Consider the following 20,082-nt stretch of genomic DNA (forward strand, 5'->3'; position numbering starts at 1 on the left):
CCTGGTGGCTCCACATGTTCCCTGGCCCCATCTTTAGATGTTGCTGTATGTAAGACCATTCACTAGCATCTCTATTCCTGCCCAGATTCCTGAGCTGTGCCTGGAAAACCTTGAGTTCATGTGAAGCCCACTTGTGGGCAGAGCACAGACCCCATCCAGCAGTGCTTCCCGAAGCAGGATGTGCTCATATGTGCTTGCTTAGCTTTAATAAGACTTAACCACATGAGGCATGTGTTGAGATACTTATTTAGTTCTAATCTGCACATCTTGAAGAATGATATGGTAAAATCACATTGGAAGGAGGTGGTGGGATTCCCTCTGCCTTCAGCAAGTGGATGTGATGCTTTGTTGCAATGGGAAGAATCCCCTTCCCCTCGCTGTCACCAGTGTAACTGGGGGTTTGTCCTTTCCTCTGGCATCAGCCATCCCTGCAGGGATAGACTCATTTAACCCTTCTGCAGAAAAAGCCCCAACTTTGCAGAATGCTGCAGTGAGAAAAGTTCCTTCATCAAATGACTCCTCTGCGGGAGAGGAGTGAGGGGGCCTGGAGCGGAATGGAAGAGTCATGAGAGAGATGTAGGAAAATGCTTTTTATGGAATGAATAATTTCTGGTGCGGAGGCGGCAGCGTCGTGTTCAATTCTAATTCGGGGGTTTTTGGGGAGCGCGTGACTGACGCCCAGCGAGGGGTGCAGGATGCTGCTTCTCAGCAGGATGTCATTCCCAAGCTCCATTTACCTGCCAGGGCTCCCACAGAGACTTCTCCCCCTGGATGCCACTAACCCATTTCCCACAGCACATCCCCGCAGCCTCTCCCAGGAGCTGGTGACACATCCAGTCCCCGCAGCTGCAGGGAACCACTCTGGGGTCGTGTGTGGCTTGTTTTCCATGGCTGTACCTTTGCTGCACTGGTGAGCAGGAGCCTTCCTGCCCTAATTCCATCTGTGCCTTGTTGCTGCTGGGCCAGGCTGGTTGATGCCCTGTCAGCTCCAGGCTCGCTCCTGCCAGTGCAGTGTGGTTTTCCTTGCCTTGCATTCAGGCATCCCAAGCTCCCCTCTGTCCCTGACCTGGCTGTCACCTCCCTGGGGAAGGACTGACTGACTCTTGCTGTGCATGGGTTAGGTCCCTGCACAGCATCGTGCCCAAACTCTGCTGGGTCAGGAGAAGTGATGCTGGCACTGGGTTTCTGTTCTCTCCCATACTGGCAGTCCTACCCTTGTAAAAAGGGCCATCAAGAGTTTTGTTTTGCTGCAGTATAAATTTCAGCCAAATCCTTCCTCTTGTCCCTGTCACCTTAATGAAGAGTGTGTATGTTAAATGCTGTGAGCCCAAGCAGAGCCTCATTGCAGAGTAAATGGAGAGCACGGGACTTAGGCAAGTCTTTTGTTACTGCTGTTACAGGGCTTATGCTTATAACAGCAGCAGAGATTGAACCCAATCCCTGATGAGCTTTCCAGGAGTCTCATTAATCTGTTCAACAATGGATCTGGGTTTTTGTTTTGATCTTTTTCATAGGAGTTAAATTTTTGTCTCTTTCAGAGTGGCTGTGGATCATGTAAGCACAGCAGTGTTGCTTTCCTAATTGGCTTCAGGTTTATCTGTGTCTATTATGTGAAGGGTTTGCAAGAAGAACCCGTCACCATGGCATCAAAATGCTTCCTATGCCAAAAACACGTGATAAAAACATACATATACGTGTGTGCACACTTTTTTTTGGTCTGTTAGAAAGTGAAAAGACATTTTGCTGGATGATCATGTTTTTGCATGATTGTATTCCCCAAATAGTCAGCTTTGAAAATCGTGCTTTTCTGCTCATAGTCATGGCTCTGGTCCACATGCCATCGAAGAAAGAGATGTCTTTCCAATGAGCTTTGGACCAGCCCCTGTACAAGCAGAATTTTGCATTTCTGGTGTTGATGGTTTGTACTGGGAAATGGTGCTGGTGCTGTGCAAAGACAGAGTCAATAACAGACCCTGACTAAAACTTACTGTCTGAAAGTCAAGGTGTAGCAAGGGGAGGGAGAGAAGGCTGGGGAGACAGGGGAAAGAGTACAAATTTTTAGCCAGACTGGTGTCTCCCTGGGCAGACCACAAATGCTCCAACTGGCTTTGACTTTCTGAAAAATGCAGAAGCAGTATGGGGAAGCAAGGTATTTAAAGTGAAGATGCAGATGTTGAAGGTAACAGGATTTAAAAGGCTGCTTGGCACAAAATACAAGAAGTGTTCCACTATTTATGGCAGAAGGTTCTTCCTCTCTTGATTTCACATCTTCTTGAATGCACTCAGTGGTTGCTTTTCATGTGTGAATGCTTGTAAAAATGGAGCTCCCTAAACAGATGTGAAGTGTTTGTAGGAGTTAATGACTTCACAGAGCTCTGGTTGTTTAAAAACAGAGTGGCAGTGACATTGCCTTGGCTGTGGTCAGTGCTCCTCCGTGGAGCAGATCCATGGAGCAGATCCATGGTGGTTGGACACAGATCCATCCTTGGGGAGCTTGGTTGTTACTGGCTTCACTACCGTGCTTGCAGTGGGGTGGGAAGGAGTGTTCCCAGGGGCTCAGAAATCCATGTGAAGTGTATAACCTCTCTGGGATTTGTGCTGTCACAGAGCAGAGGGTGAATGATACCTCACCGGTGATTCCCAGCTGGAGCAGGGTGAAATCCTTAGCCTGAAACCAGGGGTTTGTAATTGATGGGTCTTTATAAAGTGTTTTACTCTGGGTGTTTTCCTACTGCTTCTTTGCTCCCCACAGTCTCCTTTGAATTCAGCTGCCAGGAAGAGCTGCAGCTTTGTGTTAGCAGTTACCTCGAGGGCAGACCTGCCTTGTCCATGTCTCAGATGCAAACAGCTCTGGGAGTGTTTCCAGGGGTGAGACCTTCCTTAAGCCTCTGCAGTGAACTCTGAGAAGGAGATTAAGGAAGACAATAAGCTCCTTCTTGCCTACCTCTCTCTTTGCCTGAGGTACAGCTATTTGTCTGCTGAGAGGATCTGTCTGTCTTTGGTCTCCCTTTTCACCAGTGCCAGAGGCATAAATTCCAAGTGCCACGGCATCCTGCTGGTCTATAATCCTCCTGCAGCCATCGAGTGCATTCTGTGGTGGCCAGAGGAGCTGGAGGTGGCTGGTGAAGTTTTGCTGCCTTGTCAGTGCTTGTGGGAGAGTGGCTTGGACAGAGGCAGACACATGGAGTGGTTATCCCAGCAGGGAGCAGACAGCTCTCATGACATTATAAGCACAGCAGAAGAGCTGGTAATTTTACTTTGAAAGATGCCTTTTGGTGTGAGAGAGAAGGGACGTGTTTGCCTCAGTGTGAAGTGGATTTGTGGTCGAGCTGCTGTGCATTCTTCTTGCAGGCTGTCGGGTTTTCCTCCCTCCTGGAAACTTCGTTGGTGCACCCGATGTGATCCCTGTGGAGAGCAGTAGGTGATGATGTGCTGGTGGGATGGGAGCTGTTTGGTTAATTTTGTGTGCACCTGTCTGAAGGTGTGTGTAAGTACATATGCTATCCTGGCTGTGTCACAGCTGAGCTGTCAGTCCAAGGACCTTCAACCAAACCCTTGGGGGGTGAGTGTCAACCCACCTGCAGCTTTAGCAGTGTTTGCTGTAATGATGCTGAAAACCAGCTTGTCCTTTGCTAATCTTGTACCTGCACCTGCAGGCAGCTGTAAGGAGCCTTTGAGGAGGTTTTCAGCCTTTTCATCCTTTTTCATCAATGCTGTCAGCTGCTGCTTCTGCTTCTTGGTAACGTCCAGGTATTTCTGGGCTGTTTCTTTGTGTCTAAGTCTCTTCATCTTCAGGCCAGCTTGTGTGGGTTTTCTTTCCTTCTGCTTCCAGAGGTGGGTGGTTTTCCATGTTAGTCGATTATTTCAGTGGTGAATATGAAGTTCTCAAAGGGAAAGAAGATGTAGAAAGGTGGTCAGGAGGCATGGACAGACATGGTCTAACATTTGAGCCGAGGGAGATCACTGCCACACCACTGCAGCACAGCTGTGGAGCCAAGCCTGACGGTGTTTATGGGCTTAGGTCCTGTTATTTGACCTCAGTTTGCAGGAGGTTGAGTTGTGGTCACTGGATTTAGTGCAAAGGGATGCAAAGTTTTCCTCAGCACCAAAGGGAATAATGAAGGCAGAGAGGCCTCAGCTCCATGGAGGAAAGCAGGTGGGTGTTGGCAACCATTAACACCTTTAGTCCAGCACGGGCAAATTGCAGATTTACTCGCAGGCGAGAAATCTCTATTCTTTTACATTTGTTTATGTAAAGGCAGATGCTCACAGGGCTGGCCAGTTAAATGGAAACCCTGGCTGTGTTCTGGGAGTCTGTTGAAAGATTCAGAAAACCTAAAACCTGTGGAAATGCAATACCAAGACACTGGTCATAGTGTGGTGCCAGAGGTTTGGTGTGGAACAACTTAAATTGGTTCTTTCAAGTTATTCCACTTATGAGTATAACTTTTGTGCTGTGCTGATTGAACAGAGAGAAGTCAGCAGCCTCAGAAAGGCTGTGCACGGGGCTGTAAAACAGACTGAACAGACTCATCATTTTGGGGGGTTTGCTGGGTACATTTCTGCTGCTGTGCTTGGGGGCTGCCCTGACAGAGCCCAGTGGTGTGAGGGGCCTTTGGAGGAGGGACCAGACCTGCTCACTGATGTCCTTGCTGGGATTTTAGGAAGAAGGCAGAGGGACATCTGCCATAGATCTCCTGTTGGATTTCAAGCTAGCATTTCAGAGGTTTCCAGGTATTTGTTGGGGTCTGTTAAGAAGCATTTATAGGAATTAATTCTGCTCCCTAGCACTGTTTCCCTGCCCGTGGATGTATCCCACAGGATGTTTGTGAAGATATTTTGTCAGGTGCTCACATTCCTCCAGAATGGAGAGAGATTTAAGTACCATAAGTGATTTAACTTAATGCTTTTGCAGCTTCATATAAGAGCTCCTGCAAGAGTAACAGGAGGATGTTGGGAGCGTGTGGCTGCGGTCCTGGCACCTGCCTGTGCCTGCTGGATCCAGAGCCGGGCTCTGGCATCCTGCTGCCAGGAGCAGGACTGGTGTTTGCCTCTGCAGGGGTGCTGAGCTGCACCAGCACCTGATGCCAGCAGCTGGTACACACTTAACTCACGTGTTGGCTGAGCTTGGAGGCGTCTCCAAAGTTTCCTTTCAGAGCACTGTAAACACAGGCTCGCCGTGTGCTTCTGCTCTGCTGTTTCAGCACAGGGTTTCCTGGAGGGGCTCTGTCTGTCTCAGCATGACCAGATCAGCAGCAATTACACTATGAAATGAGAGTCCCTTCCTGGCCTTGGAGTGCTGCTGCATTAATGTATAAAATGGATAAATGATTTAGGTAATGAAATGACTTGGATATGGCCATGGATTGAATGAGGCTTCCAGAGCCAATGTGCTGACTCATCACATGAGTCACATCTTAGTCACTTTTAGAATAAGTGCTTCTCTTTTGGGTGCTTCCAGAATGGGATGGGTGGAGATGAGCTTAAAATTTCCACCTCTGCCTTTGATAATTTTTTTAATAGCATCTAGATCATGATGGGATGGTTTATCAGACAGAAGAGGAAACAGCTCTATCTTGCAAATCAGGTGCATCCCAGGAGATTTGCCTGAATTCTACAGCACTGCCAGACTTTAATTTTTCTGTTTGCTTCCTGGTCAGGCAGAGTGATCTCATGCTTCAGATCAGACTTCTCAAGCTTTTTTGTCATCTTGCTGTATTGAGTCCCTGTTGTCTGCAAGTGTGAGCTTGTTCTCAAACTCCTGTGCCACCAGCAGTACGTGAGAGCATCCTTAGATAGAAGCTGCCCCCTGAAACACTCATCATTACTAGGCAAATAAAACCCTGCTGTTCTCCACTTTAATTTATATGTAATTATATTTTTTCATTACCAAAATATTGATAAAGTGAACTTATGGTTGGTCAGAAAAATGCATGTGTGTAAGCAAGTGAATAGCATATGTGAGAGCCTGGGGAAACAAGGAAAAATTCCTTTATAATCCACTGTAAGCTTTAGATAGCAAGTAAACCCTTTGGGTTTTGCTTTTTCTTTCTAATCTTTCATCTTTCTGATCTCACAGTCATCCTGCAACAAACAAGAGTGTAGACAATTCCTGATCTAACCAGATTCCTGATGGACCAGTTGAGCTAGATATACTCTTATAAAGGTGTGTTCCATTATAAGAGGAGTACAAAGGCACATGAAGTAGCCTGAGGTCAGGAATAAGAAATTTGGGATTCTCTTACTGACCACTGAGGTCCTGTCTGGGTGACCCTGAGCAAGAGTGTCTCTTCCTAATTCCTGTGTAAATGTGTTTTTAGCCCTCGGTGAATAGGCACCATCTGTAAAGCACAGGTAGGTCATGGCAGGTGACAGGTACTATGTAAATGATAATTTCCCTTTGAAATGTGTTAGGCTGCAACTTCAAAAACAGGGAGCTGAAGAATTGGGTTTTATTGTTAAACAGAACTGGTGAAAGGAAAGCCAAAAATAGTTTTCTAATGAGTGTCTTTAGTCAGGTAGTAGAGAATAATTCACAGGCTTGTAGGTTTTCAGGTCTCTATAACTGTCTTTGCTAGATCTCCTGGATCACAGATGAGGAGGATTTTACCATCAATTCCTCTCAGAGAATTCAAGTCAGGAGGAATGTATCACTTCCTCAAGAAGTTTTCTAGTTTCTTTTACCTCTTTTAATTGCAGAAGAAGGATTTTTTTTTTGTGTATTCTGAGTTTTAAAATGTAGCTAGTGTAAAAGGCAAAAAAAATTTATGCTAATGCATGATGATAATATTATAATAATAATAAAGGCAAGTGTTAATGATTTGGTGTTTTTGCTGCCCAGAAAATCTTCCAGATGAGGTTAGTTCATGTGCAGACAAAGCTGCCTCCAAGTGAGTTACCTGTGTGGGTTTATTTGTGCCTCTGCTCCTTGTCTGGTTGATGATTTTGGGTGGTTTTGGCATCCCTTTCCAAATGAGTGTGAGCATATGAGCTTCCCAGACACCAACAGGCAGTGAGGAAGGCATGCAAGATGACTGTTGTCCTCCTCTCCTCCTGGGAGAGGAGCCCTGGATCGGCTCCAGAGGAACTGGGCAGCTCTGTCATTCAGACACATGTGGAACACATTCACCCAGACACTCATGTAGTATTTCCACATTTTTGAGGCTGAGATTTTCAGTGCTGTTCACGCTTCAGCATGTGGATGTTATCCCTTCTGATGCCCTGAGACCACAGTTAAAGTTCAAGTGTGTGCTTAAGTGTTTTGCTGGAGCAGAGCCCACATCTCCATCCCAGAGAGGAGCAGCATGTTGGGAAACTCAGTGGCTGCACACAGACTAATTGTTCTGAGATGCAACCTGGAAGGTGCTGAGCACCCTGGCTGGCAGCCAGCAAGGCTTTTAAACACACGCTTTGCTGAGTATTTTTTCACGTTGTTACCAGTCTTGTTCTTTGATTTCTTTTCCCATGGCAACTGGAGAAGGATATCTGAGTAGCCAGAGCAGTGTAATTCCTTTGCCAGCGATACCCTGACCTGTCCCACGGGGATTTCTCACAGGACATGGGACAGCTGTTGGGATCAGGTATTGCTACCAGTTCCCAAGTTGATTTGCTTCAGAGTTTTCCTTCTGTACTCTGTTCCTGGGCACAGGGCTGGCCAGGCTGCACAGATGATGCTCAAACTACGTTGGTAAACCACATCCCATCTTTCCACGTGTCTTTGCTTGCTATTAAAATGCACAGATCACATTTCCTTTACCTCCTTTCCTCTTAGACTGTGTTCACCTTTCCCTTCCCTTGGAAATTTTGGCAGCAAACTGCCAAATTCAGGTTTTAATTGGAAGTGGTGTCATCTGCAGTGGAGTCCAGGGCAGGGCAGAGAAGAACCTAAAAATCCTGTGCAGGTTGATGGGTTCTAACAGCTCTTAGGTTTTCAAGGTGCTATTCTTTAGCTTTGCCTTCTGTGAGCAGGAGGAAAATGCTACAGCCCGGGTTGGGGACTGGGAAGGAGCTTTGTCTCTGCAAAGAGATGGCCCTGTGTGTGCTGCCATCAATGCTGGCTGTGTCTCTTCTGTCTCTGTCTTCAGCTGGGGCAGCTCCTCCTGTAGCTCAGCTGTGCCTCACTGGGGCATGTGAAGCAGGACTAAACCCTGTATTGCTGTCAAAAACTGCCAGGACATCTTGCCAGCATATTTACTCTCTGTTCTTCTCCTGCACCTGCTGACTTGATGACCAGGAACCTGCCTTTTCCCACTGCTCTTGTGGCTTTGCAGAAATGACAGGGCCCTGAATAATTTCTAACACTTCAGAAAGGGTCCAGCTGGTTGAGTATAATGCACAATCCTTGTCCTGAGACCCAACAGGGGCACTGCTCTAGTGTCCCAGGGCAACCTGAAAACCCAGCCATGGCAGCCTAGTTTCAACCCTTTCACTGGGGTGAAAGTAGGGTGCCCCAGGGTGGCATTTTCACACTTGTTTTTTAAGTAAAGCTTCACCTGGAAACTTTTTTTTTTTGGTCCTTTGGTGCTGCAAAGCCTTTTTCGTGCTCTGACAAACGCTGAGATTGTCATCAGCCTAAATTTCAGGGATGGCATTGCAGAGGCTCAAAAGAACATCTTTTTCCCCAGCAGCCTTTGCCTGGATAATCTCCAGTCATTGACCTTGGGGCTTTGAAAGTGCATTTTGGCTTAAAGAGCTAAAGCTTAAGGCTTCAAAGGAAGTGGGAAGCCTGCTACCCTTTACATTTCCAGGCAGTGGGGGTTGTGTGTGCACGGACAAGGGTAATTGTAGGGGAGGTGTGCCTGGTCCTGACTCCTGTGGGATCTGTTGCTCATCCCCTGGAGCTGTTCCCTCTGTACAGAGCCTGTCTGCTGCTGCCTTTGATATTGTGCAGGTCAGCTGAGGACATATTTTCAAGTGCCGGGGTTTCTAAAGATGTGAGGATTATCAGAAGATGGGAGTTATCCATGTGGAAATAGAGCAAATACTTTGAGCTCTGAATTTGAAGACCATTTGTCTTGTTTTACAGAGTTCAGTGCTTTTTGCCTTGCCCTGTGTGGTTCTGTGCTTTGCCTTTTGCCTGTGGGTTGCAGGCTGGCAGAGTTGATGAAGTCCTTCAGCCTGTGGACACTTAGAGATGGGTGCTGGGATCATTTCCCTGGTTAAAACTCTGCAGATATCACCTTGAGTAGAAATCTCTACCCATGTCTGAACTGCTGGGAAGAAGAAAGCCTGCTGTGTTCTGTGCTGTGCACTTTTACTGTAGATTGGCAATCCTGGAACAGGTGGAAAGACTTCACTGGAGCTGGCTTACAGAATTTAGCAACTTGATATATCCCCTGAAATACCTGCAGGTCCCTCAAAGGCAGCTGAAAGCTTTCTCCTTGTCTGGGAGAAGGGTAAACCTCTGAGACTGACATATATAAATGTGAACTTGTTCTGCCTGGTGGCTTGTTCAGTTAGTTGTGGATGCTTTTTAAACAGCACTGATTTCAGTGCTGGTCTGTGCTGTGAGATCTGAGCCTGGCAAAGGTATCTGATGCTGAATTCTTTTGCTGTGTTGATGATCTATAGGTGTCCCTTCCCAGATGCCACTTTGCTCCTCTTAAACTGTACCAGCATTTTCCTGCAGTGATTTGCTTTCTGTCATTGATTTCTTATATATTGTGCAGCACCAGGAAATCTGTGAGCATCTGAGAGGCAGAGTTACCCATGGCAGTCGGTATGAAAGGTGCTAATGGGTGCAGAGGAGGAGGCAGGCAGGACTGAGAAATGTGCTGATGGAATAAATAAATGGGGAAGGAGGAAAGAGGTGGCCTGGAAGCGTGTAGGCTGTCTGCTGGGTGCTGATGTGCAGCTTGGGCTGAGACTCTGCTGCTGAAGCAGCAGCCTGTCTGCACCGTTCCACGTGGCTTCTTCCCTCCTCCTTCATTTATTTAATTGCTAGTATATATCATGGGCTCTGCTGTGGAGGCAGGATGCAGTCCCACAAGATCAGCTGTTCTGTACACTTGATTTCTGTTCTTCAGGGTGACAGATTGGTGTGTGAGAGCTGGTTTGCCTGGCTGGGAGGCTCCCCTGCTGCTCTTGGAGCCTTTGCTGCAGGCTGGGCTTACCAGCCTTAAAAACCAGACCTTACCCTAAAACCAGAGGGCAGGTGCCTTGTGCTGTGTGTGTTCACACAAACCTGTGCATTCTGGTTTTGGTTCTGTTTCTCTTGTATTCCCTTTTCTTTCTCTCCATGCCACAGAGATGCTTTCCATAGTCTTCTTACTAGTGCCCTGGCCCTGTTTGGATGGGAGGTGTCCTGCCCTGCAGCCCAGTTCCCCCAGAGGCACTGTGACAACTGCAGTGGCTTTCAGACAGCTTTGATTTGAGTGCCCAATTCCATTCCTGTGAGATTTGGCCATTGTGGAATATTAGGCTTCACCCTTACAGACTGATAGGCTGTTCAGGTCCTCTTGGTTTCTTCATTTTTGTTTTCTTCATGTCTGTGTCATTTCTGTGGCAATTTTGAGGTATCATTATAGCTTGCAGCAGAAGATGGCTCACCTGAGATGAATCCTTTCCCCTTAGCACAACTGAAACCCTTTTTTTTAATTTAACCTGCCATTTACCTTGCCATGTTACAAATTTTTGGTAAGTCATGAAGACCCTAAATGTTAAAGCCTCCCTCATTCTGAGTTAGTGATTTTTCTCATTAATCAGCAGGGTCTGGCTACTGCCTTGCTTGTTAATATTTTTACAAATAATCTAATCCTTTCAACTTTGATGTAACCTGACATTCTCAGTTATTTTTTGAAGCACCCCCTTACTGGCTGTTTAAATCCACCTCCAGCAAGCTGTGCTCCCTGCCACTGCTGCCCCCTCTCCTGGGATTCACGCTGCCTCTCAGCTCAGCAAGTGACAGCTACTATGTCACTTTTTCCTCCTCCTCCTCCTCTTCCCTGCTCAGCTTCAGCCCCAGGATTCTGCTCCCTTCATGCAGAGATTCTGCACTGACCCTACTCAGGACCTCTCTGTGAGCTGATGTTGTCTGTGCCCACCTGTACAACCTCAAGCTGTGGCACAATGTACTCTTACAGGTGGTGGCCAGAAGGCTGCTTTTCCATTGGATTTATGGGGCTCAGCTTTCCCTGTGCATTGTGCACGTTGCATTTGGGGTATTTCCTGAACTTTTGATGGGTGCTGAAGAGGAGGTTGGGGTAGACAGGCTCTGAGGTCTGAGTCAGTGTCTGCTGAGAGCAGCTTTGGAAACAGGGTCTCCTGAGTTTTTGCTCTCCTCTTGACACCAAACTGAGTAGTGGTTCAGATGTTGTCCAGGCTGTGTGTGCACATTAACATGCCCAATTCCCTCATATTGCTTCCCCTAGGGTCTCTTGGAGGTAAGGCAAACCATCCAGTAAGACCAGGCTCAGTGCTCTCTGCCCACACCAACCTCCCCCATCCTCCCACCCCTCACTGCCGGGGTGTCAGGAGCTGACACCAGGCTGGCACAGTGGCCAAGGGGCCTTCCCCTGCAAGGCTTTTGTGTCCCTTGCCACAAGGGCAAATGGGATTTGTTATAATCCGAGCTCAGGTTGTCTGCAGAGTTGGTGTGGAGTTGGGTGTTGGGGTGTGCTGGTCTGTGATCTCCTCTGGGCTGTTGCAGAGCTGGTGAGTCACAGCACTTCACATCACTGCAAGCAAAACCTGTGGGATATGTGGGCTGAGTGCCTCTCATTGACCATTCCCTGTGCTTTCCCAGCTGTAATTTGCAAAATAAAACCACCTCTGATGCTCATAGAGTGATAAACAGCTTTAAAAGATTAAAGCAGAAGCAAATATAGTCCAGTATCAGGGGCTGATGCCCACAAGTCTTACTGAACCTCTGCTATAAAACACAGCAGCCAAACCTGATGTACCAAAGTTGTTTGTAGTCAGGCCTTGAGTACAAAGGAGCACAGTTCCAGTTCTTTGGTGTTGTCCCCACTGAAGACATGGTTAGAATGTGCCAACAGAGCTTTACCCAGTCAGATAATGCTCTCTCAGGGCTCCTGTTCCAGCAGTGGTCTATATTGTCAATATTGCTCTCGCTTAGACAGACTTGGCACTCAGTCTGTCTAAACACTCCTCAGTGTTTTCTTGTTACAGGAATTTCCTTAAGTAGAAACTTTTTTCTTCAGAGTAATTTTTGGTTGATTATTGCTTATATATGCAATTAGTGTAATTGCATCTGATTATGTAAATGTATTTAATTGTATAATTAGAACACGGAGGGATGAAATATAATGCAGTTGGGAAATCTTTTGTGAAACTTTGCACAAGGTGGTTGTTATTTCTCATGCTGTAGGCTGGTAGAATGGAGATTTTAGTTCAGCCTGCTGACTAGTTTCAAAACATGTTTAAAATAAGCTGTTAATTGCTCTTAAAACTGGTTACATGGCCTTTGTGATGTGAAGGGCTGTAACTTATATTCTTAAAATGAGAATACCAGAAGCTGGCAGCTGAGTTCAGCCCCTCTGTCTCACACCTGCATCCACACCTTACACCCAGAGGCATGAAAGCATCAGTCTTTCATCAGATGCAAACCTCAGAGTCTGCCTTCAGATGGGGTCTGTCATGGGAAAGAGAGGGAGACCAGGAGAAGCAGAGTGCTGCACCATGGGCTGCTCGTTGTCTGTAGCTCTGGGGCTGAACTGGCCCTAAAATGCCTTTGGAAAGCACCCTGTCTTGGGAGGGACTAAGAAGGAGGAGGTAGAATGATGCATTTTCCAGACCGTGGTAGGGAGAAAAATCTGGCAGGAGTGGGGTCTGAACCTGCTCTTCAAATTTCTCACCCAGTGCTTGAATTGCAAAAACTGCTGCTCTTTGTTGTTCAGTGGTTACTGTTAAAGCTGTGCAAGGAGCTTCACAGAAGCTTTTAGATCTAGTTTTCAGCTGTGGCACAACAGCCAGGCTCACAGCCAAGAGCTGTGCAGAGAAGAGGGAAAGGGACCGGGATGATTACAGCAGGACTGAGAGATTTTTCAGCAAGACATGTTTGTCTGTGCTCTGAAACAAGAGCCTTGTGAGCTGCAGGACAAAGCAAATGTATGGGGGGGGGATGTGCAAAAAGCACCAACAGTATATTCTTATTCATTATTTGGATTGTGTTAATGACTTCTGCTTTTAGTCAGGAATTAGTACCAAAAGTGATTACTGCCCAGGGAGAACACATCCCATGTGGCCAGTGTGGTGTACACCTGCCTGGATTAGCTCTGCAAAGGCTGCAGGGATTTGCTTTTTTTCAGCTTCACAGAGCTGCAACTTCTTGTCATCCTTTGCCTCTTGGTTTGGGCTGCCTTTCAACCAGTGATGTCTGAAAGTGGTTTTCACACATACCAAGAAGCTCCTGTGCTTCTCCTCACAGCAGCAGTGTGAGTGGAGATGGGCAAGAGGCAATCTCATCCTCAGGTGCCCTGCTTGGTGTGCCAGGGGCTGGCAGAGCTGGAATGAAAGCCAACATGAAATCATACAATCATAGAATGTTAAGGGGTTGGAATGGACCTTAAAGATCAGCCAGTCTCAACCCCCCTGCCATGGGCAGGGACACCTCCCACTAGACCAGGTTGCTCCAAGCCTTATCCAGCCTGGCTTTGAACACTGCCAGGGTTGGGGTATCCACAACAACCCCCCTGGGCAACCTGTTTTCAGTGTTTAACCATGTTAACGTGCTCTGAATTTAATTGCTGCAGGAAAAATAAACCCTCTGGCTGCTCTCCCACCACAACAATGAGACCCATAAGGGGTTGGCACCTTAGATCTGAAGATCCATGTGTTGCAAACCACTTGTGGGGTTCGAGGCAGCTCAGATGTTGCTCCAGTGCATGGCTGTGGGACCAAGTCTCCCTTAAGCTTCTCCAGACCAAAGGTGTTGGAGTGAGCTGGCTGGACTTTGGACAAGTGCCTCCCCTATGTGTAAAAAGGTGATGGGGTCAGGATGGGGTGTGTGGAATTACTTCCCTCATATTGAGGTAGCAGAGTAACACTGAGTGCTTGGGAAAGTCCTGCAGAACAGGGAACACAGGAGAGACCCCAGGATGGAAACACTCCTAGGCTGTAGTGCTCGGTGTGGGGAGACAGCTCAGGCTCTGGAAGGGACTTGCTGACTTAATATTTCTAAAATGTCATTCGAGGAGCTGTCCAGGACTTGTCAGCCCAGCCCAGGACATGCTGCTTCTCTCCTTAAAGGGAGTTTGTGCTGCCAGTTGACAGCAGTCAGAGCAGATTCTTCACCGTGGCTCTGCTGCTGGGGGCAACATCTGAAGGGCACATGCACAGGGTGATCCAGGACAGGGCTGGATGTGCTGCCAGCTCTGCCCCAGGCAGGAGGGGGTTCCTGGTGGGGGGATCTCACCTGAACTGGTGGATGCTGGTGATGGAGGTGACATCCCCTCTGCAGGCAGCCTGTCCTGGTACATGGATCACTGCACTGTTCAGAAAACTTGGCCCGATTCCTGACCTTGGCAGTGTGTAATAAAGCACAGACTAAATCCTGCCGTGATCTTTGGGACCTCTCCCTTGTGAGAGTCCCAGTGGGTCTGATGTGGTCAAGAGGCACCTAATGGATGTGCCTGCAGGCAGGGTTTCAGTGTGACAACCCTGCCAGTCCCCAGGCTGGCACAGAGGATGCCAGCCATGAGCATTTGGAGTCTCTGACACTGAGCAGCAGCAGCAGCAGAGTCGCTGCCTGAACGCTTTCTGTGCAAATTCGAGTTATTATTCACTGTGATTGTTTTACTGCAACGGCCCTTGGCGCCTCAGAACAGGGCAGATATGTTCTCAGGGACACAGAGGGGAAGCAGGATGAGGTGGGCTGCGGGCAGCATCCTTCTCTTAACCTGGGAACTGCGACAGATGAAGCTGTAAAATCACTTTTCTGGGTAGCCTGTAGCAAAATTGGGAAATGAAGCTGGATTTGCTGAGACCCAAGGCCTTTTAACCTCCCTGTCTTTTCTCATAGGAACATTTCTAGGTAGCCAAAAGGATGGACCAGGCAGTAAACTAGATTTACAATTTTTTATTTTTCAAACAATGCTCTGAAATACTTTATTGAGCAGCAAAACTGATTGCATTTGCTCATCTCCCACTCCCACGTACAACACAGAGAGATTTTCTCCAGGATCATATTCCTTTCAAGAGGATTTTTTGTACCATGCTCCGCTCAATGCCTTTCTGGGAAACATGTGCAGCCATTTGATAAATATGTTGTGAAAAACACGGCTGAAGTGGCAGTCTGCCTGCAGCAGAGGAATAGCTACAGGGAAAAATGGTAAATAAGATATCTGTAAGTAAATTAATTTTGCTCATATAAGCTTGTTTGCAGCTTTGGTTCGTGTCTGCAGCATAATCCCCTGATCTACAGGAGGTGTTCAGTGTGGTGGGGGATCAGCGTGGAGAACGTCGGGCCCAAAGCTGTGCAGGAGCTGGGAGAAGGTGTTTGTGGAGTTTGTTTTGGTGGGATTTCCCGTCCCAGCGAGCTGTGGTTGTGTCCCTGCCTGACAAACTGCAAATCCACCATTGATTTTTACCTGGCAGAAATTGGTAATTGCCTTTTGTGCTGAGTTGATGCTCAGCGAGCCTGGTCTGTGCGTAACTGATTTGCTTATTCAGAGATCTTTGCTTTCCAATATGGTTTTGGAGGATTTATCAGTGAAGAGGAATCCTTCAAAACAGCAGAACCTGAAACAAAGCCCAGTTCTACACATGAACAATTGTTTCCTTTAAAGTCTGCTGGATTTTTTTTTAGCCTACTTTTAGCAGCACTGCATTATTTTTGTGACGCCGTGCGGGTCTGTTTGTTTTGATCGGATAAACTGATTTATGGGGTTTATCTTCAGTTTATCTATTTAAGTTGTCGATTAGCTGAAGATTTATTTTGCAGCCTGTGCTGTGAATTAGAGCTGTGCTTCTGCTTTTTGAGGGGGTGACACCCTGGGGTGCCTGGTTTGGGTGATGAGGAGCTGTGCAGGTGGCTGACACGGGCATCGCTGTTTGCTGGGACCTGGCTGCTCTTCCCAGTGCTTCCAGCCTTTTTTTCCTGTTGGCAGAGCAGTATGACATGCCCAGGTGTTCAGTCCAGGGGGGTGATTTGTGGGCTTTCGTGTCCAGCCACACAGCAACAAGAGCAGATTCTTCCTTCCCTTCGCTCCCACATGTGGGAAAGACCTGGTAGGAGGAGGAGGGAAGAAGGTGGGGGAGCAGCTGCAGGTTGATTTTCCTCCTGTGAGTGAGGAGAGCTGTGAGTGTCCAGAAGCTAAAGCTGCTGCGAGGAAAGGCCCTGGGTTTATTTCTCTGTAGGCAGAAGAGCAAAGCTAGACTTTTAACTCAGGGTGGAATTAAAGGTTTCCCCCTATCCCTTGTGCAAACTGGATTAAATGGTGGAAGCCTTTTTACTGCCTCCCTCCCTCCATTTAAAATCAGCTTCCAGCTGGGGTTTGGGGGAGCAGGGAGGTGTGGCAGAGGGGAAGCTCATGCTGCTTTGCCTCTGTGTTTGTGTCCATGTGCAGTGTGTGCTGGACCAAACCCCACACCCCTTCCCTTGCTGCTCTGAGCCACCCCCAGTGCCTGCACCGTGGCTCCAGAAAGGATTTGTGCTTTGGGGTTGAAGCTTTAAATATAGTTTGAATATAAGCTTTTAAAGCTGATTTCACCATTTCGTGTTTTGAGTGAGTGACAATTCTGTCAATGTGTTTTGAGCAAACCTGCAGAAAAGATGGGAGAAAGGGAAAAGGGGATGAGCAGCGGGATGCAGGGAGGGACATCTTAGATTTGGATATTTCCTCTCTGTGACACCGAGTGCCCAGGGTGCATCCCTGTGACTGGCACATCACCTAGGGTGAAGCCTCCCATCCAGATCTTAATTTAGTTTCTTATTGATATTAAAGGTTGCTTGAGCTTGGCTGCTGTGGGGCAGAGAGTCCACTCTAGTGTGTTTAACTGAGCATTGCTGGGCAGCTCTGAGCCTGGCTTAACCTGTGCTCCTTGACAAGAGTGTCGTGTGTCTTCCCAGGCTGATGCTGGATGGGGCTTTTTGGACTCACTCCCACCCTTTCCTCATGTAAATGAAATGTAGATGCAGGTGTCACCTGGCTTGCAGGGGTTTTATGCCCAACCTGCTTTGCATACAGAGAACCGAAGGTTGCAATATTTCAGGGTTAAGGCTGCTCTGGAATTCTCTGGATGCAGGCCAGGATGCTGTGAGTAAGGCTAAGTTCTCCCCCACTGTCCCCAGAAACTGGGCAGAGGGATGAGATGATGCAGTGCTGCATCTTCAGAGTTGATTAAGGGTTGAGAGCCATGTGCTGCAGAGGATCATTTCCTGCTCTGGACTGTGCTGGGGAGACTGAAATCTGTTTTAAATTGAGACTGAAACTAGCATCCAGGAAACAGCGATTTTATGCAGCAGTTTTAGCTTTGTATTGCACTTTTGTGTTCCATAGGTCTTTTCCCAGGGAAAAGCTGATTCCCACATGCTGTAATCATTAAGCATTGTTGATTTGCACCTCAATATAGATATTATACATGGTGAGCAACAAGGTTAAAGTGTGTTTGCACACAGGCTGTAACTGTGGGGGGCCAGGGGCGACCCTGGAACCAGGTTGGCTTTTAAATTCTGCCTTTGCTGTTGACTAAATTGCAAATTACAGTGTGGAAGTCATCAGGCATGGCTTGACTTCCAGGCAGTTCTGTGACACTCTCCAAGGCCCTACAGGGCAACAGAGAGACTACTGGGGAGCCCTAAATGGCCGTGGAGTTGTTGTTATGCCCGTTGGGTTTGGGTACATGCCAGGATCTCTTGTATCCTATAAATAAGAATTCAAGAGGTCAAGGGTTCAGTCCTTTACCCTCAGCTGCACTTCCCCCGTTACTGTAAGCTCCGGTTGGCTGTTGGTCTGGCTGCAGGAGGAGAAGTTCTCTTTAGCTGTGTCACTTGTGGCACATCAGATAAAATCTCATTTTTATCACTTTCCTATCAGGGTCAGTGCCTTTTGTTCTGAGTGTTTGCACCTTGTTTACAGCCTGCCAGCGTTTTGCCTTCCCTTTCTCGTGTGCTGGAAGAAGCCAGAGTTGGCTGTCTGGGTTATGTCTGTGTTGAGTGAACATTAGTCCTCAATTTAGCTCTGTTTGTGTCTCCTTTCAGGTGTTTCATGGAGCTTTTCCTCCATGCCCTATGCTGCCTGTGAGACTTAGTATTGCTGCTCTCCACGGGGCCATCTGAGACCATACAAGCCAGACACATGATGGGGGACTCTTCAGGAAATGCCATGGATGGAGGCACGGACACACAAACTGAACTGGCAGAGCGGGTCGCAGCCATAGATGTGTCTGTTGTCCCAGACAGAAGTGACCAAAATGGTGAAGATAACGGTGAAGAAAATGACACAGTGTTTTCTGATAATGTAAAGGACATCCAAAGAAATGGAGTCAACCCTGGCAATGAACTTCTGCCTTCCCCGCAGTCAGAAGATGCCCAATTGAGGCACGTTCCCAAGAGACCTCCCACTAGACCTGGTCTATCAAGTAGGAAGTTGTCTCTTCAGGAAAGATCATCAGGAGGTTATTTGGCTTCTAGCAACACCCCAGGTTGTGGTCCTTATGCCACAGGACCATCACCACGTATAATGAGGAGACCAACGATAGAGTCCAATCGGGTCTCCATCTCAGATTCTGAGGTAGGCATGTTCTCCCCTACAGCTGTGGGGTAGAGATGAGGTAAGTCTTTCTTAACTGGTAATGGGAGCAGTCTTTTGGGGCAGTAGATCTGTTATTTCTAAGGGGGGAAAAAAAATCCCTGGAACCAGGGATCGCATTGGTTTGGAACGGCTCCATCCCCCAGACCTCTCCTGGATGTAACCCTGGTCCTGATGTTTGGCTCCTTCAGCCATTACCTGCTTAAGATGGTCCTGTTAAGGACTGTTGTGTCATGGTAGAAGGGAGAAGGTCTTTCAGGTTGTTCAGAGAAAGGGCTGTGGCCAAATGACTTTGCTCTCGTGTCCCTGCTGTGTGTGCCCTTTGGGAATTCATCAGTCACAGCAGCTTTGCTGATGGTATTTTATGGAATTAAACTTCTGGAGATTATGTATCTCCTATTGTGTTTTGCCATAATTGCAGGCATGATTTAATTTTATAAAGAGCTTAAATGCACTGGAGTTTCCTGCTCCTGTCAGGGCTTTCCTTTGTCTTTAAAGCATTTGTAACAGCAGTGGTAACCAAGGGCTGTGACCCTCCTCTCCTTCAGAGGAGTGTCTGGGTGGCTGTGGTTGTTCCTGCCATCCATCTTCCCCCTGCTCTCCTGATACCACACCTGTCCTGGAGGTGTAACACACTGTCAGTGGTCAAGTGTCTTGGTGGAAGCAGCTGCTGGTTGTGATTCCCAGTGCTGTGATGTGCTGCCGTGGGGAGGGCAGGGAGCAGAGAGAGGGGCTGCTCAGAGCACACTGCCCAGTGTCAGGATGAAGATCCTGAGCCTGAAGCAACACAGGGACCCAAATCGCTGGAGTTTAGACTTTTATGTGGGTCCAAGTGGCCTGGAGCTTAAATCTTAGTGTGTGGCTTAGTGTTTCCCTCCTGAGAAGTGGGTGTTTTCTCCTTGCACGTCTGAGAGGATGGGGCTGTGCACGACCAAATCAGCCACTGCCCTCTGGGAAGTTGTGCAAGTCACATTAGCAGTGGGATGGATGCATCCCCAGCTGATCAGAGGTTACCTGCAGAAGGTGCACTGCAGAGACTGCAGCTTCTTTGACAGCAGCCATATACTTTAATAAGGGAGGCAGGGAGGGAAAGGAGCCAGTTCTTGGAAGCAGGACGTGACTTGAGTGCCAGCTCTCCCATCCTGCAGTGCTGTGACTGTGCCAGGAGTGAGGCTTGTCTGAAACCTTTCAGGGTAACTGCGGTCGAGTGTGACTGGCACATTCCCATCTGCAAGGAAATTCAAAGTACTCCATCCTCTTCCCCAGCATCTGCATCCTGGGGAGCAATAGTTACTGCCTAGGGCTGGGAAATGCTGAGTTTGAAATGCAGATGTGGAGCCTTTGTGTCCCTGCTCCTGCAGCAGCTCTTTAT

General features: G+C 47.7%; 1 protein-coding gene across 3 annotated transcripts in view; it reads left to right on the forward strand.

Annotated features, from left to right (window-relative positions):
* Positions 1-20,082, forward strand: part of CAMKK1 (calcium/calmodulin dependent protein kinase kinase 1) — an 88,317-nt gene that overhangs the window by 19,258 nt on the left and 48,977 nt on the right. For 2 of the 3 annotated variants that reach the window (XM_032707498.1, XM_032707500.1), the window contains exon 2: positions 18,161-18,692. In XM_032707498.1, the coding sequence (XP_032563389.1) occupies positions 18,258-18,692 (435 nt within the window). In that variant the 5' untranslated portion in view covers positions 18,161-18,257. Of the gene's footprint in view, positions 1-15,159; positions 15,305-18,160; positions 18,693-20,082 lie in introns of those variants that run through there. The other variant, XM_032707499.1, reaches the window with a different exon arrangement.

This window comes from Chiroxiphia lanceolata, chromosome 20 (assembly GCF_009829145.1).
Source record: "Chiroxiphia lanceolata isolate bChiLan1 chromosome 20, bChiLan1.pri, whole genome shotgun sequence".
Lineage (NCBI taxonomy): Eukaryota > Metazoa > Chordata > Aves > Passeriformes > Pipridae > Chiroxiphia > Chiroxiphia lanceolata.